A 17282-nucleotide genomic window follows, 5' to 3' on the forward strand; every position below is an offset into this window, starting at 1 on the left:
TTCAAAATTGCGTCCGCTCGTGGAATGCCGACAAACTATTTTACCCTTTAAAATCTTCATAGGCGACGTCTAAAAAAATCTACAGGTTGCATGTTTTAAGTTACAGAGGAGCTAGAATTATTGCTCTCACTCTACGAATCGCGGCGATACCTCACATGTGTGGTTTGAACACCGTTTACATATGCGGGCGCTGCTCACTTATGTGTTCGCTTCTGCGCGCGAGCTCCTCGGGACGGGGTGCGTTTTCTGGCTCCTAACTTTTTTAGCTGGCTCCTAGATTCCAAGCAAATTTGTCAAACCCTGACTTACACCAGTGCTGGTGGTAATAATGCGCTCGCTGACACCAGTGCTGGGGGTTAATAATGTGTTCGCTGACACCAGTATTGTTGTTTTTGAAGTTTGAAAGTTTGCATGCGGCCCCCCATGGCATATGAAAACTTGTCTTGTGGCCCTCAGGTAATTTGAGTTTGAGACCCCTGCTCAAAAGGCTTTTTCCAAAGTTAGGCAGAAGATCTGACATGTGTAAGACACTTACACTGTCAGATCTTAGGATGCAGTACCGCATCCGCCGCTGGGGGCATTTCTCATTGAAATGCAGCTTTGCGTATGCAAATGAGGACTTAAGCAGATCCACAACGCTTTTAAGCATTGTGATTTCTGCGTAAGTTCCGATTTGCTTGCGCAAAACTAGGGCTGGTTTTACAATGTGTAAAGTTAGTAACACCATGTAAAAGCCCATTCAAGCGACGGCATTTGGTATGCATTCCTGAGGGAGAACTCCACGGCAATTTGTAAAATCAAAACCGGCATGGGTTCCCCCCCAGGAGCATACCAGGCCCTTAGGTCTGGTATGGGTTGTAAGGAGACCCCCCACGCCGAAAAATAGACGTAGGGGGTCCCCCTACAATCCATACCAGACCCTGTTGACTCGGCGCACCCCGGTTCTTCTGCAGCTGTCCGGTGCCTTCTCCTTCAGCGCTGGCTGCCTGCTATCTTCGTGTGTTAGCTCAATTACTAGCAGGCAGCCAGCGCGGTCTTCTGTGACGTCATGTTCTTCTCTTCTCTTCCCTTCTTCCGATGTTGACACGTCGCCTCTTCTCACTGCAATGATGGAAGCGCGCCTTGTATCCCATTTATATAGGCATCACCGTCCCATCATGCTCCGGTAGGTACCCACGTGGGTAGGCACCCACCACGTGGGTACCTACCGGAGCATGATGGGACGGTGATGCCTATATAAATGGGATGCAAGGCGCGCTTCCATCATTGCAGTGAGAAGAGGCGACGTGTCAACATCGGAAGAAGGGAGAAGAAGAGAATAGAAGAAGATGACGTCACAGAAGACCGTGCTGGCTGCCTGCTAGTAATTGAGCTAACACACGAAGATAGCAGGCAGCCAGCGCTGAAGAAGAAGGCACCGGACAGCTGCAGAAGAACCGGGGTGCGCCGAGTCAACAGCGGAGAGCGGCGAAGATAGAAGAAGACCCCCGGATAGCGGAGAAGACCCCCGGAGAGCGGAGAAGACCCCCCCCCGGAGAGTGGAAGAAGAAGCCCCCCCTGGTATTAGAGCTAAAGAAGACAGGGGGGGCCTCCGGAGCAGACTAATAAATGATTTTAAAAAGCCTTGTGTTGTGTGTTTAATAACTATCACTTTGCCTCCAGGTGAATGGGTAGGGGTACGATGTACCCCATATCCATTCACTTAGGGTGGGGGGCCGGTATCTGGGGGCCCCCTTATTTGAGGGGACTGCCAGATTCCGATAAGCCCCCGCCCGCAGACCCCGACAACCAACGGCCAGGGTTGTCGGGAAGAGGTCCTGTCCTCATCAACATGGGGACAGGGTGCTCTGGGGTGGGGGGGCCCGCAGTGCGCCCCCCTGCCTCAGAGCACCCAACCCCCCCATGTTGAGGGCATGCGGCCTGGCACGGCTCAGGAGGGGGGGGGCGCTCGCTCGTCCCCACTCCCATTCCTGGCCGGCTGGGTAGCGTGCTTTGGATACGGGTCTGGTATGGATTGTAGGGGGACCCCCTACGTCGATTTTTAGGCGTAGGGGGGGGGTCTCCTTACAACCCATACCAGACCTAAGGACCTGGTATGCCCCTGGGGGGGGAACCCATGCCGGTTTTTAATTTGAAAATTGGCATGGAGTTCTCCCTCTCAGGAATGCATGCTGAGCGACGCTGTCATTTTTTTATTTTTTTTCCCGGCGCGTAGTTTTTTTTTCACCCGTCGCAACTTTATTGTCCCGTCGCAATCCACAAAGCCCGGCGTAAATTACGTTCGCGCGCTGCACGTCGGGAAAATTACGTCACACGCATGCGCAGTACGGCCGGCGCGGGAGCGCGCCTCATTTAAATTGTAAACGCCCCCCGGAGAGGAGGACCGCCTTGCGACGGAGGCACTTAAGTTACACGGCGTGTAATTTCTAGGTAAGTGCTTTGAAGATCGGGCACTTAGGTAGAAATTTAACGCCTGTGTAACTTAACTGCTGAAAGTTAAGTTAGGCAGCTTTTTTGAGAATTTGGCCCATAGTTCATGCAGTAACAAATGCCAATGCTTCAGAGACTTACATGTCCCTTGTTATAAGGTGGAGGACAATGAGCAAACAAACCAAACACTTACAGTATATATAGTATATATATTTACATAGTTACAGGGTTTAAAAGAAAAAAAAAACAGATCCATCCACTTCAAACTTTGTGTGTGTGATTTTATTTATTTTTTATTTATTCTTGAACAATTACCATCTCCCTGTATTTTCTGCTTCCCAATGTAGGAAAGGAAATTACATATTTTACTGCTCTAACAGTAAAGAATCATTCTCTTAAAGGGGAGTTCCAGGCTTTTTTTATGTTTACTAAAAGTCAACAGCTAGAAAAATTGTAGCTGCGGGCTTTTAATAAACAGACACTCACCTGCTCCATGGTCCAGCGACGCGCCGGCCGGAGCTCCGCTCCTCTCCCCCCCTCTCCGGCCAGCGTTTTCATTCTTAGTGTGGGCACCCGGCCGTGACAGCTTTCGGCTTCACGGTCGGGCACTCATGGCAAATGCGCGAGCGGCGCTGCGCACTGTGATTGGTCAGACGATTGCCTGGGACCTGTCTCATGGGGGTCGTCTTATACGCCGGAAAATACGGTAAGTCTACTAATTTTTCAGTATTATTACCCCCTTTATCCACATTATCCCATTATTATGTTGCACAAGTATACCTATAATTTATGATACCTACTTCAATTCACCCACATACTTAAAGAGGGATAAATAGCTGAAAGAAAAATAGAGAGGTGCCAATCTTCAACATACTTCATGAGCAGGGAAGCAAAATATGTATCTCTAATTGTTTCAGCCATTAGTATAATTGAATCAGGATGGAGAGCACTTTTTCCGGACAGGGAAGGGCTAATGTCAGTGCATTACATAGACCAGAAATGCACTATTGTGCATGCCTGTGCCTCTATCGGGAAATGCTCTAACCTTGAGAAAGAGGGCGAGAGTCTCCGAAACATCAATGTTTGTTACTGCGTGATGTTTATTTTGCTATTAAGATCTCAGTAGAATTTTGAGATCTTCGGTCTGGTATGCTGGCCACTTTTGTCTGCAGCCTGCAGTAAACACCCCCAGTAGGCTTTTCTTTCAGTATTTTACACCAGCCTATGTTGTTTTCCCCAATACAACACCTTTGTCAGCAAAGTCTGCCTGCTCGATTTACAAGCAGCAATAATCATGGGAAATATGGAAAGATATTTCAGAATATTTTTTGTCACCTGTACCTGGAGAGAACCGATTGGAGTGAGCTTATCTTCACTAATCGGTTCCATTGGAAGATAAGGAGCAATGGGGCTTATTGTCTTATATAGAATGTGGAGCACAGAAATTGTTCTTGTACAGAAAATGTTGGTTTTCCTCAAAATTTGTAAATGTGTAAGAAGTAGAAAGAATGTGTATAAAGCACCATTTTTTTTTTCATTTTTATAGCTCTGGATATCTGGAATATGAAACTGCCCTAAGTTTAACAAGATACCTGGAACATGAAATGGAAGTAATTGTATGGTACATTGTTCTGAAACACATGAATTCCTACAAGAAGTCACTGGTGACATATCATTCTTTTCCGCTTCTAAAAGTAAATATATTTTGTTTACTAGCACATTTATGTCCTGTGGCAGTATCATTAAAACATTCCTATTCTCTTTCGTAAATTGAACAGTTTGGAAAAAATAAGTGCCAGCCAGAATGTTTCTGTACCCTGAAGATTACAGGTTTCCAACTTTTACAGAAAAAGTTTATAAAGGATAAAACCTAATTCTCCCTCTCTGTTTCACCCTACAGTGTACGCTACAACACACCATACTATAGCCCGTTGTTAGATCCACTTTACTGCATAACCTTCTGTCTGTGCCACATCACCTTTATTACCCCACTGTGTATTCCTTTATTAGCTCCATGCCATCTACATGAGTGCACTATGCACTACTTTGTTAGGTCCTAATGTTGGAGAGTTAAACTAGCTGACAGTTTCCTGTGCCTTTTTTGGGGGCGTGTTCCTGGATCTGCAAAGCTGATGTGGTCATTGTAAATGGGGTTCCACGTAAAGAAAAGGGAAAGATCAGCTGCTTACTAATTATTAAATACTGTACCTAAATATTAATCTAGTACAGTATCCCATTAATTGCAGACTCACCAATCTGGAGCGGTCTCCGTTAGCCAATTAGATAGTACAAAAATAAAGGGAAAAAGGACCCCCAAAGAAGCCATGGGTGGAGCAAGCCACTTCAAAAAATGGTATTTTATTAGGTAGAAAAAAAAATTATTTTGTTAATTTTACATATATTGCAGGCACTCGATACCCATCACCAACACCCAATGGATAAAATTAGCGAGACAATGTTGTCTATATTAAAAATCTGCTACGTCATGTAATGTGCATGCATGCATATTCCTATAGCAGGGTCACCAAGTGGTGATAAATACAGATCCAGTTGGTTACATTGCAAACTGATAGTTCAGCCAAATATGGCTGAGCAAGTCCCAGATAATTGTCGTTGCAAAAAAGTCTAGTATGTCAGTCACAGTTGAAGCCAGATATTTATAAGGCAAAAGCAGGATAACAGCAGAGCTTAGAAAAGCAGGTTCCAAAATGTAAGCAGCTGGAAAATAAAGTACGGTAAGTTCACAGATCTGTAACAGCTATATGTGTAGCGTCAGCATTAAGCAATTACATATGGACCAGCGGCCCGCACACCCAGCCTGGTTAGTAAGAGGGGTCGTCCTAATATCCAGATTGCTCAGTCTCTCCTTACTTGTCCATGGGGAGCTGGTAACAGCAGACTGCTGTATGTTCAGTGCAGCTGGATAAAGTGGGTATTCAGGTATACTGCAACGAATCCCATTCAGTAGATGCAAAGTCTTGCTGCCTGTTGGTTCAAGGGGGGCATTTGTATCCTTCACAGGCTTCCTGGCTGGGGATTGTGCAGTGTGATAAACCCTCATCGGGTAACTTCACACTCCCGCTTGTTGCTCGGCTCAAACAAGCGTATCAGAGACAGGCTTCAGTGTCTGAAGTGGTGGCAGTAGTGCATTGGAAAAAAGTTCCACTTACTGGATATCTTTGAAGAGGTTTGCAGTAAGTTCAATGCAATACATGTAAAACACGTAAAAATAATTTAAAACATAAAACATACTTACACTGCACCTAAAGTGTACAGCTGCTACAACCTCGTACACATGATGAGAATATAGGACAAATGATCATCTGGTTTTTCTTTTTTCATATTGAAAATGAAGAGTGTACTAAAATTACTAAAAATATTATTAGACAGAATACAACTATAGATGTAATGTACTGTATGGTATTGTATTGCGCGGTCTTGGTCACTCAATGTTTGTCGAACAAATACTACCGTGTTTCCCCAAAAATAAGCCCGGGTCTTATAATTATTTTGGCAACAAAAGACACAGTAGGGCTTATTTTCAGTGTAGGTCTTACCATGTCATGTGATGTCTTCTCTCCCCCTCTCCCTGCCTGTCAGGAATCCCCAGTGCGAGTTAAAATGCTTGTAAAATCCTATAATCCACTCTATTACAGTAATATATAATGTACATTGTGTTTTTCTGTAATATAATTGTGCCAAATACCTTCATTATAGCGCCGCTCTGCGCTTCTGTGACCCGCTGGAGCTCTCTTCCCCGCATTTATATTACAGAAACACACACATTGTACATTATATACTACTGTAATAGAGTGCATTATAGGATTTTACAAGCATTTTAAACTAGGGCTTATTTTCGAGGTAGGGCTTATATTGCAGCCCTCCTGGAAAATGACACTAGGGCTTATTTTTGGGGGTAGGTCTTATTTTCGGGGAAACATGGTATAATAATTACATGAAAATTAATTGTTTTGTTATCTTACGAAAACAATTTTCATGCTAGTCCCTTTGGATATTTTCCCATGAACTGTTGTGATCAACCCTCCAAAACTGTGTACTAATGATAAGATTGTTGGACGATTGCTCCGAATACAGTTTTTTTTTCATCTGATTTTCTCATTGTCTGCACTAGGCATCAATGGGACCAAACGTTTTAAACTGAATGGCTCAGTTGGTTGCTGATTTGCATAAATGACTCCATTATAATTTAGCTTCTTTAATATCACACTGAGGGGTAATTTACTAAAAGCAAATAACCAGTGCACTTTGCATTCTGCTCTGGGGCAACTGCTCTTACAACGTGCAACTTCACTTTGCAAAGTGCACAGTCTATTTTCCATTAGTAAATTAACCCCTGAGTGCTGTGTATGTATGTGAACTGAGCAGGAAGTGGGATTTAGATTTTGGAGAAATATATATATATTTTCATATTCTGAGCACCTAGCAGGCATCACTAGAAGCACTTTGTGTAAAAAGATTGTACATAAGGTTTATTTCCATCAAGATTCTGACTGCCATGGGTAGCACATCCTGCACCTGTTTGTCACTATATCAGTGCTCGTAAATGTGTGTTATAAGGAAATGTATGCTCGGGTAAATGCCTGATGTGCAGTCATTAACTTGTATGGCAGGCGGCACGTGCAGCACCTGCAAATTACACTAGGCATATAGTATAAAAGCCCTAGGTGCATAAACCTCGTAAAGCTATTATTACAAAGGTAATTTTAGGGCTTTCTACTCAAAGACATGTTCAAGTGCAAAATGTATTAGGCCTGCTATGCCCTCCATGTGACCTGCTGCATCCAAAGAAAGTATATGAAACATAGCATCAGAACAGGCATCCACAAAAGTAGAAGCCCAATACTTTGGCCCTTACTATTGTCTTCTTGTTGTTAATTGCTTCATGTACAATGCATTGGTTTTTACTGCGGTAGTTGTCAACAAGGACTTAAACAGGCTATACACAGAGCTTATTTCTTTCTTGCAACCAACTGTATATGTTATATGTTGCACATACCATATTTCTATTATTGATTCACATAATAATACCAATTGGCAGTCTGTGCCTAATTCTGTACTACATGACCAGGCACAGACAAAGCACAAGGAGCACAGTGGTCAGGCATGTTTTATTGATAGAACTAGACAAGGGTGTGCTTCCCTACGCACCAAAAGGCCACTTAGCTAAAACTCAACATTTATTGTAAATCATAAAAAGTATGTAAATGACCATAACAGGTATACCCATAGAATGAGGTCGATGCCATTATTTATAAAAATCAACGTTCTACCTTTAGGTGGTACCAAGTTTAAATGGTGAAAACTTCTCTTGAATATATACGTATAGACAACATGAGGCTTAACATTTCTTCTTATATTCAATATTAAGGCTCCAGGAGATTAGATTTTGGGAGCACCTTCTGATTTTATTTTCATTTAGGTTCACATGATTTATTTTTTTATTTATCCGCACACATTCTTCCCCCCCTCTCATTTTTCTTTTTTTGTGGGGTGAGATATGCCTTGTGTCAATGTAGTCTTGATTAAGAGAGAGGCGTTTTTGTGGATATGGTGATATATGGGGCTTGTCCATCAGTGGTTATTTGTGTCCAAATGGATGAGTGTACCCATATTACATATCTGAGAGTAAGATAATTTCATGGAGCAGAAGACATATAGCCCACATCTTCAGTAAGATAGTATTTAATGGTATACTTTCTCTTTTTCTGTTTATCTCATTTTTATATGTGGCCAATAGATGGGAGGAGAGACAGATATACCCCCATCTCTTTATACCAGTTGGTGTTGGGGAAGTAGACTTTGCTTTTATATATCCTTTAAACAGCCTGGAGCCTTTAGATTTAATGTAAGAGAAGATTATAACCCTCATATTGTCTATATGTATATATCAAGAGAGGTTTCACCAAGTATACTTGGTAGATGTTAATATTACCATATAGAGATAAAATGTTGGTTCATATATAATAGTATTGACCTCATCCTAAAAGTATACCCATTATGGTAATTTATATACTTTTTATGATTTAGGCCCCTTCCACACGGGGCGGATCCGCTTACAGCAGTCTGCCAGCTCAGCGGAGATCTCTCCGTTGATCTCCGTTGAGCCGGCGGATGACAGGTCCCTCTCTGCTCACTGAGTGGGGAGGGGCTTGTCGAGTGCGGTTGTCTCCTATGAAGCGATCGGACAAATACAGACAGCATGTCCGTTTTCATCAGATCTCACCCTATACGATCTGCCATGGATGGATGGCGAGGTATTGGCATCCGTCTAATTTTAGCAGATCGGATGTCAGCGGACATGTCACTGCTGACATCCGACGCTCCATAGAGAGGCATGGAGCGGCCGTTCAGGTGTGCCGAAAAAACTGACAGGCGGACCTGAGCGGTCCGGCAGTGTGAAAGGGGCCTTACCATAAAGGTTAAGTTTTAGTTAAGTGGCCTTTTGGTGCATAGGGAAGTTCACCCACGTTTAGATCTAGTCTAATTTTGCCACAGTTAAGTGTTATCAATATCACAGGTTTTGTATATTTGTTTAATGATATCTCCATATTAGAACTTACTCTGATTGTTTGTTTCAGAAATATATTTTGAAGAGAATTAAACCAATTTTCCAACATTATGCAAGTGTTCTTAAAAGAAATTTTGATGAAACTGCTGATGACTTTTTTGTTCAGTAAGTGCTATATGGTTATTCATGTTTAAAGTAATTATTGCCATACTTACTCAGAAGAAGCACATGGAACCACTATGTTAGTGTTTTTTTACCTACAAAAAAAAATACATTTGCCAGGTTGTAGTCACAATTCCATGAATCATAGCTCAGTAGTGCTGTGTCCCAATTACATTCATGAAATTAGCTGGATTGTAATGCCGCGTACACACGATCGGTTCGTCTGATGAAACCGGTCTGATGGACCGTTTTCATCAGACGAACCGATCGTGTGTGGGCCCCATCAGTTTTTTTCCCATCGGTGAAAAAACTTAGAACCTTTTTAAAATTATCTGATGGTTAAAAAACCGATAGAAAAAAAACATAGTCTGTGGGGATATCCATCGGTTAAAAATCAACGCATGCTCAGAATCAAGTCGACGCATGCTCGGAAGCATTGAACTTCATTTTTCACAGCACGTCGTCGTGTTTTACGTCACCGCGTTCTGACACAATCGATTTTTTAACTGATGATGTGTAGGCAAGACTGATGAAAGTCAGCTTCATCGGATATCTGATAAAAAAATCCATCAGACCATTTTCATCGGATGAACTAATCGTGTGTACGCGGCATTACAGTTTAAAGAGACAATGTGGGGATTAAGGCTGATCATACACAACACACTTTCAATTTGTATGCAGTCAGGTAGGTGCTTGCATTACATAGTTCAAGGTAAATCTAAAAGGAAATTTAATTGAAAAATTGTATAATGTATGCCTAGCGTAAGATTAGAGAAGCCAGAATCTCAAATAGTTGTGCATAGAAACCAGCATTTATCTTTAATTTTCAAAGCTTAACTGAACAAGCTGAAGAAAGAACGTGATTAGTTGCCATGCACAGCTACTCCAGATTCTGGCTGCTCCAGTTTTGATATATTCCCCCACTGTCACCTTGACAGTGAAAAGGGGGTGCTGATGTCACTATCTTAGTCATGGCTAGGCAATGGCTGCTAGGCCATGAGCACCGTAACTGGAGAGGAGACCACATACTAGATAGTGGCACCAGCTTCGATAGAGGAAGTCACTAGGCAAGGTGACAGTGGGGTTGATTTACTAAAGCCAAAAAGGCTGTTCAGGGAATTTACACTTTGAAAGGGGTGAATGAGGTTAAATATCACTTTTCAAAAAATACCCAATCAAATGCAATTGATAAAACAGCATATTTGCTTGCACATGTTTGGATGATGGAAGTCAGCAAAGCTTCTTCACAGTTCCTAAGCTCTGAAGAAATTTCCCTTGTAAAGTAAATCACCTATTTGCCTTTGTGACAAGTGAAATAATTGCGCTGTAAAGTGTTATACAAAATTATGTGTGTTAACATATACAACCACATACATATATATGTATATAAGTGGGTAGAAAACCACCATAGGGGTAACACTAATATACCAGCAAAAAAGTTTGTTGAGCAGTCCTTGATCAAGGACACAGTGCCAGGAAGATCCAGGTACACCAAAATCCAGCCGTGTAAAGATACAATGCTTGATCCAATCAGTAGCGATGTAAGTTTAGAAAAATATTAAAGACACAAAAATAAAGATAAAAATAAAAATGAAAATAGTTCAGAAGAGGGAGGCCTTGTATCCGAAATTGGGTGAAAGACAGAAGATGAGCCGTAACCAAGATCTCATATATACACCTCTGGTGATCCCAGCAGCTCACCTCAGATCTGGCAAGCTGGACTCGGTCAGCCTGTTCCTGGTGGGTATGGTCCGGGATTGGATATCACATACGGGTCTCCATAAAGTGTATTACATGAAAAAACAGGAAAGGCAAAAGCCAAATGGTGTAATAACGTCACAGAGGGAGGGTGATGGCTATGATCTTAACCAGTGGAGATGCACTCACATGTGGATATAGACCTGGGGCTCGTCTACACGAGCGCCGAGCTTGTCAGTCCCTCCTTCCTCTCCCTTGCTAATTCTCCAAAACTGCAGGCTAGAAGTCCCGTGTCCCCAATGGCTCGCGGCTCACTCCTGGAGTCTAACAACTCAATGTTTATCCCCTGATGAAGTCACGTGTTGTGACGATACGCGTCGGGATTGGAGGGCGAGACACACTCTAGCATCCGACGAACGGACGTACGAGTTCGCCACTCGTAGGATTGATGCGGGATTTTCGATTTTAAATGTGAGTTTTTTACTTGTTTTTAATAAATATTTTACGTCTGACCGGGCTACGCTATGGTTGTATATTTACTTTTCCCCCATGCATGACTGTGCCATCTGAGCATCCAGCCTGAGCTATAGACAGAGGGGAAGAGGTGGAGGCATAGATCCATTGCGAGTCCGCACTCGTGAAGGAAGGTCCTTTTTTTACCATTTTATGTAAGTGTACCACTATTTGGGCATCCCTGGGGCCTGTTGATGTTCACGGTATCACACGATTAGGCTTGTCCTTCTGCTTTATCTTACATGCACCATCGAGACCCTTATATACATACATCAAGATTTGAGTTGTTAGACTCCAGGAGTGAGCCGCGAGCCATTGGGGACACGGGACTTCTAGCCTGCAGTTTTGGAGAATTAGCAAGGGAGAGGAAGGAGGGACTGACGAGCTCGGCGCTCGTGGAGACGAGCCCCAGGTCTATATCCACATGTGAGTGCATCTCCTCTGGTTAAGATCATAGCGATCACCCTCCCTCTGTGACGTTATTACACCATTTGGCTTTTGCCTTTCCTGTTTTTTCATGTAATACACTTTATGGAGACCCGTATGTGATATCCAATCCCGGACCATACCCACCAGGACCAGGCTGACCGAGTCCAGCTTGCCAGATCTAAGGTGAGCTGCTGGGATCACCAGAGGTGTATATATGAGATCTTGGTTACGGCTCATCTTCTGTCTTTCACCCAATTTCGGATACAAGGCCTCCCTCTTCTGAACTATTTTCATTTTTATTTTTATCTTTATTTTTGTGTCTTTAATATTTTTCTAAACTTACATCGCTACTGATTGGATCAAGCATTGATGAACTGTATCTTTACACGGCTGGATTTTGGTGTACCTGGATCTTCCTGGCACTGTGTCCTTGATCAAGGACTGCTCAACAAACTTTTTTGCTGGTATATTAGTGTTACCCCTATGGTGGTTTTCTACCCACTTATATACATATATATGTATGTGATTGTATATGTAAACACACATAATTGTGTATAACACTTTACAGCGCAATTATTTCACTTGTCACATTTATCACTTTTGTCTATCGAGGTAGACCTTTCTTTAGTTGCAGCAGTATCCTTATTCTGCCTTTGCCCCTTCACTTTAGACAGCGCAGGAGTTCACTTCACTTATATTTTACACACCTATTTGCCTTTAATAAATCCACTTCAGTGTCTTTTTAATCTATTTTTACAAGTCTGTCTCAGGCCTCGTACACACGACGGAGTTTCTCGGCAAAAACCAGCAAGAAACTTGCTGGGAGATATTTTTTTGCAGAGGAAATCGGTCGTGTGTACATTTTCGTCGAGGAAACTGTCGAGAAACTTGACGAGACAAAAAGAGAGCACGTTCTCTATTACCTTGACGGGAATGGAGAAAATTAGCTTGTCGAGTTCCCTTGACAGCCTGACAAGGAACTCGACGAGGAAAACAATGTGTTTCGCTCGTCGAGTTCCTCGGTCGTGTGTACGAGGCTTCATACATCAATATGGCCACCCATATACACAGGGCTGGATTATCATTAGGCACAGTAGGTTTAAACCACTATAGGCACCAAAGGCAGCTTTTTCTTAAGATAGTTGTGGGCTACTCATTTTTTTCTGTCATTAGTAGAAACACAATTTGTCATATATGCTTACTTATACATTGTCATTCTAAATTAGGCTGTGACCAGTAAATCAGAAAAATATTCAGTGCAACATAGGTGATCACAGCAGAAGAAGGTTGCCAGGGGTAATATACCAGCAGGCTTTAATGATGGAAAGTCATATATACACTACTGTGCAAACGTTTTAGGCATGTGAAAAGACAAATGCTGTAAGATTAGGAATGCTCTCAGAAGTAGAAGCATTAATAGTTTTTTTTAACCAATTAACAAAATGGAAAGTAAATAAACAGAATAGGAATCCAAAACAAATTGATATTTGGTGTGACTACCCTTTGCCTTCAAAACAGCATCAATTCTTCTAGGTACACTTGCACACGGCTTTTGAAGGAACTTGGTAGGTAGGTTGTTCCAAACATCTTGGGGAACTAACCACAGATCTTCAAATCATTTTTTAGCTTCATGTCATTTCAGACAAACTCAGTGGTGTTGAAATTAGGGCTCTGTGGAGGCCAAACCATCACTTCCAGGACTACTTGTTCTACTTTTCACTGAAGATAGTTCTTTATGACATTTGCTGTATGTTTGGGGGTCATTGTCCTGCTGCAGAATACATTTGGGGCCAATCGCACACCTCCCTGATGGTATGGCATGACGGATAAATATCTGACTGTATTTCTCAGCATTGAGACCAATTCTTTAACACCATTTGCAGAAATGCAGCCACAAGCTTGTGGATAGTTGCGTTGCTTAGCCTTGTTTCCTCACCTGAGCTATGGCTTTTTGGGAGCATTTCTTCCATGAGGACCACTTTTGACCAGACTTCTCTGGACAGTAGACGGATGAACCAGGGTCCCACTGGTTTCTGCCAGTTCTTTGCTGATAAAGCAGGAACAAAGCTATGCTAAGCACTAGTGTTAGTGCGAAACGCGTCAGTAGTTGGGTTTTATTTCTTTTTACTTTGCTGTGACTTGTAGTGCTGTCCTTTTTTCAATAACGGCTACAATTTGTTCAGTGTGCAGCTGTCCAGAGACAATCTTTGTTTCTGCTTTGCTAAGTGCATTGCCTGCACCTGAGTTGTCTGCAATGGTGGATGTTCGTCTGGGTTCCCACCTGGAGTGGCTACTCCCTTTCCCAGTTCTATGCTGATGGCATTGCTGGACATCTTCCAATGTGAAAGGCAAGTAAGCATGATGTGTGTTTCATCTGCTGTAAGTTTCCTTGGCCGACCACTGTGTCTACAGTCCTCAAAATTGCCCATTCTTTGTGCTTCTTCAAAAGAGCTTGAACAGCACATCTTGAAACTCCAGTCTGCTTTGAAATCTTTGCTGGGAGAAACCTTGGTGATGCAGCATAACTAGCTTCTGACTCTCTGCTGTGTTCAGTCTTGCCATGGTGTATGACATCACATGTGACATGAAATTGTCTTCCACAACCTCACCTTGGTAGCAGAGTTTGGCTGTTCCTCACCCAGTTTTAAGCTACCTACACATCTGTTTCTGTTTCAGTTGACTGTGTTTCAGTCTACATATTAAATTGATGATCATTAGCCCCCTGCTTGGTATAATTTATTATTCATACACCTGATTCTAATCCTACAAAATCTCTGACGTTGTGCAAGTGTACAAAGTGTGATTGTAAGAATCGATGCTGGTTTGAAGCTAAAGGGTAGTCACATCAAATATTGCCTGAGTTAGACTTTTCTTCTGTTCACTTTGCATTTTGTACACTGATAAAAATAAACATTTAAAATACTGTATATATTTTTGAAAACATTCTTAATTTACAGCATTTCTTCACACCTGCCTAAAACTTTTGAACAGTACTGTATATACACACAGTATATATAACAATAGAAGTTGCTTTACTAAAGGCAAATATACAGTGCAGTTGCTCTAGATCTGAGGGGAAACTCTGAAATGAGGGAAAGCTCTGCTGATTTCTTTCATCTAATCATGTGCAAGCAAAAATTCATTTTCTTCTTTTGCTTGCATATGATTGGGTATTTTTTGAAAAGTGTGGCTTTACCTCATTTACTAAGCTCTGGCGCAACTGCACTTGCAGTGCACAGTATATTTGCCTTTAGCAAATCAACCCTGTATTGTATCAACAGAGCTGATCAACCTGACTTTTATTTAGCTCTTTATATTCAGCCGTATGCGACAACTCCTGGTATAATGTACGCAAAAATGCTTATTATGTAACACGTTTTCTTTTTCTAAGTGAAGATTGCACTAGAATTAGATAAGGGAGTCATTTTCATTCTTTACAAAAATACTAGAATACTAAATCTGGTAAATAAACTATAGCTAATGCCAATGTACACTGTAGAAGAGTTAAGCCTCGTACACACGACCGAGTTTCTCAGCAAAAACCAGAAAGAAACTTGCTGGGAGATATTTTTTTGCCGAGGAAACCGGTCGTGTGTACATTTTCGTCGAGGATACTGTCGAGAAACTCGACGAGCCAAAAAGAGGGCAAGTTCTCTATTTCCTCAACGGGAATGGAGAAACTTGCCTTGTCGAGTTCCTCGACAGCCTAACAATGAACTCGACGAGGAAAACGATGTGTTTCGCCCGTCGAGTTCCTCGGTCGTGTGTACGAGGCTTGAGAAGTCTTCCATGTAGAAGTCAATGGCTGTAAAACCAGAGAGTACAGCTACCCTCCTCAAAGATTACCAGAGTCTCCTTCCCAGAGGACTGCTGTAAAAATGGGGAAGAAATAAAACCTGCAGTAGGGCTTTCTGTAACCCCAGTTGGGAGATTTCCCTTCATTTCCTGTCCCCGTGACACTCTGGGGTTGATGGTAGCCAATCAGCTTCTAACTTCAGTTTGTTCAATTAAGCTTTAACAAAAAAAAAAAACTTGGAAGCTGATTTATTTCTATGCAGAGCTGCACCAGATTTTGGACTCTCCAGTTTTAGTAAATCAACCCAAATGTGTGTCAGAATGTGAGAAAGGATTTGGAAAATACCAATATAAACTTGCTTTGATATTTTAACCACTTATCACTCTATCCCTAACTAAAAACTACGTTGTGGGAAGAGCTAGGCTTTAATCATTGCCCTAACAAAGGAACATCTTCCCAAGTGAAAATTGACACTCTTTTTATTTCTTTAAAGTACAGGAATTGATCTTATATTCAAAACTGCTTGTTCCTTGGGGCTGCCAGACTGTCTGAGTTTGGCAAGTGACATCTATACCAAATGGATGGCTAACACTTCCAATAATGGGTAAGTTACATAGGCGTACTGTATATGTGTAATACATACAATGAAAGTTTTTTTCTCAATGAACGTGATTTTTTTCTCAATGAAAGACATTTTCTAAAATAACGTTTAATGCAAAAGTGTTTGAAGAAAATGTTGCTTAGCCTCTGCTTGCTATTATATTTCCTGAACTTTACAACTCCACTAATACCATCTCTAATCTATATGTCCGGGATGTACAGGTCAAATACAGGTTTCATCTATGTTTCTTTTGTAGCCTCCTAACATTGCTCAGAGGAAACTGCTAATAAATAATGATTCTGGAGATGCATGGATATTTAGAGCCGGTTCACACAGGGGCGACTCGTCAGGTGACTCAGCCCCCTAACAAGTCGTGCTCCGCTCTGTTCAATGGAACTGTTCTAATAGGAGCGACTCAAGTCGCTCCGACTTAGAAAAAGGCTCTTGTGCGACTTTGGGGGCGACTCGGGGCAACTTGCATTGACTTCAATACAGAAGTCATTTTGCAAGTCGCCACTGAAGTCGTCTTGAGATCGCCTTGCCGAGTCGCCCTCAAAGTTGTGCCACCCCTGTGTGAACCGGCTCTTAATGGGATATTTATAGACAGAACTCTAAGGCCGTGTACACCCGGTCGGTCCATCCGATGAGAATGGTCCGACGGACCGTTTTCATCGGTTCACCGCTGAAGCAGACCGATGGTCTGATGTGCGTACACACCATCAGTTCAAAAACCGATCGGGTCAGAATGCGGTGACGTAAAACACACGACGTGCTGAAAAAAACGAAGTTCAATGCTTCCAAGCATGTGTCGACTTGATTCTGAGCATGCGCGGGTTTTGAACTGATGCTTTTGTGTACTAACCATCGGTTTGGACCGATGGTCAGCCGTCCATCGGTTCGATTTTAAAGCAAGTTCTATAATTTTTGTCCGAAGGACAACAGACCGATGGGCCGTACACACGGTCGGTTTGGACCGATGAAACTGGACTTCAGGCCGTTGTCATCGGTTTGGACCAACCGTGAGTACGCGGCCTTAAAAAGAACATTGGGCAGTAAGAGATCTGTCCATCTTCCACTGATCAAGAAGCCAACAAGCTTGGGCGATAAGACACCAAGGCGCTTTG

The 17282-nt window shown here is 42.4% G+C and overlaps 1 protein-coding gene across 1 annotated transcript in view; it reads left to right on the top strand.

Moving 5' to 3' along the window:
* LVRN (laeverin) overlaps positions 1 to 17282 on the top strand; it is a 200482-nt gene that overhangs the window by 157807 nt on the left and 25393 nt on the right. Inside the window, exons 14-16 of the mRNA XM_040343826.1 lie at positions 3977 to 4124; positions 9030 to 9124; positions 16051 to 16161. Of these exons, the coding sequence (XP_040199760.1) occupies positions 3977 to 4124; positions 9030 to 9124; positions 16051 to 16161 (354 nt within the window). The remainder of the gene's footprint in view (positions 1 to 3976; positions 4125 to 9029; positions 9125 to 16050; positions 16162 to 17282) is intronic.

Source organism: Rana temporaria, chromosome 1 (genome assembly GCF_905171775.1).
Source record: "Rana temporaria chromosome 1, aRanTem1.1, whole genome shotgun sequence".
Classification (NCBI taxonomy): Eukaryota; Metazoa; Chordata; class Amphibia; order Anura; family Ranidae; genus Rana; species Rana temporaria.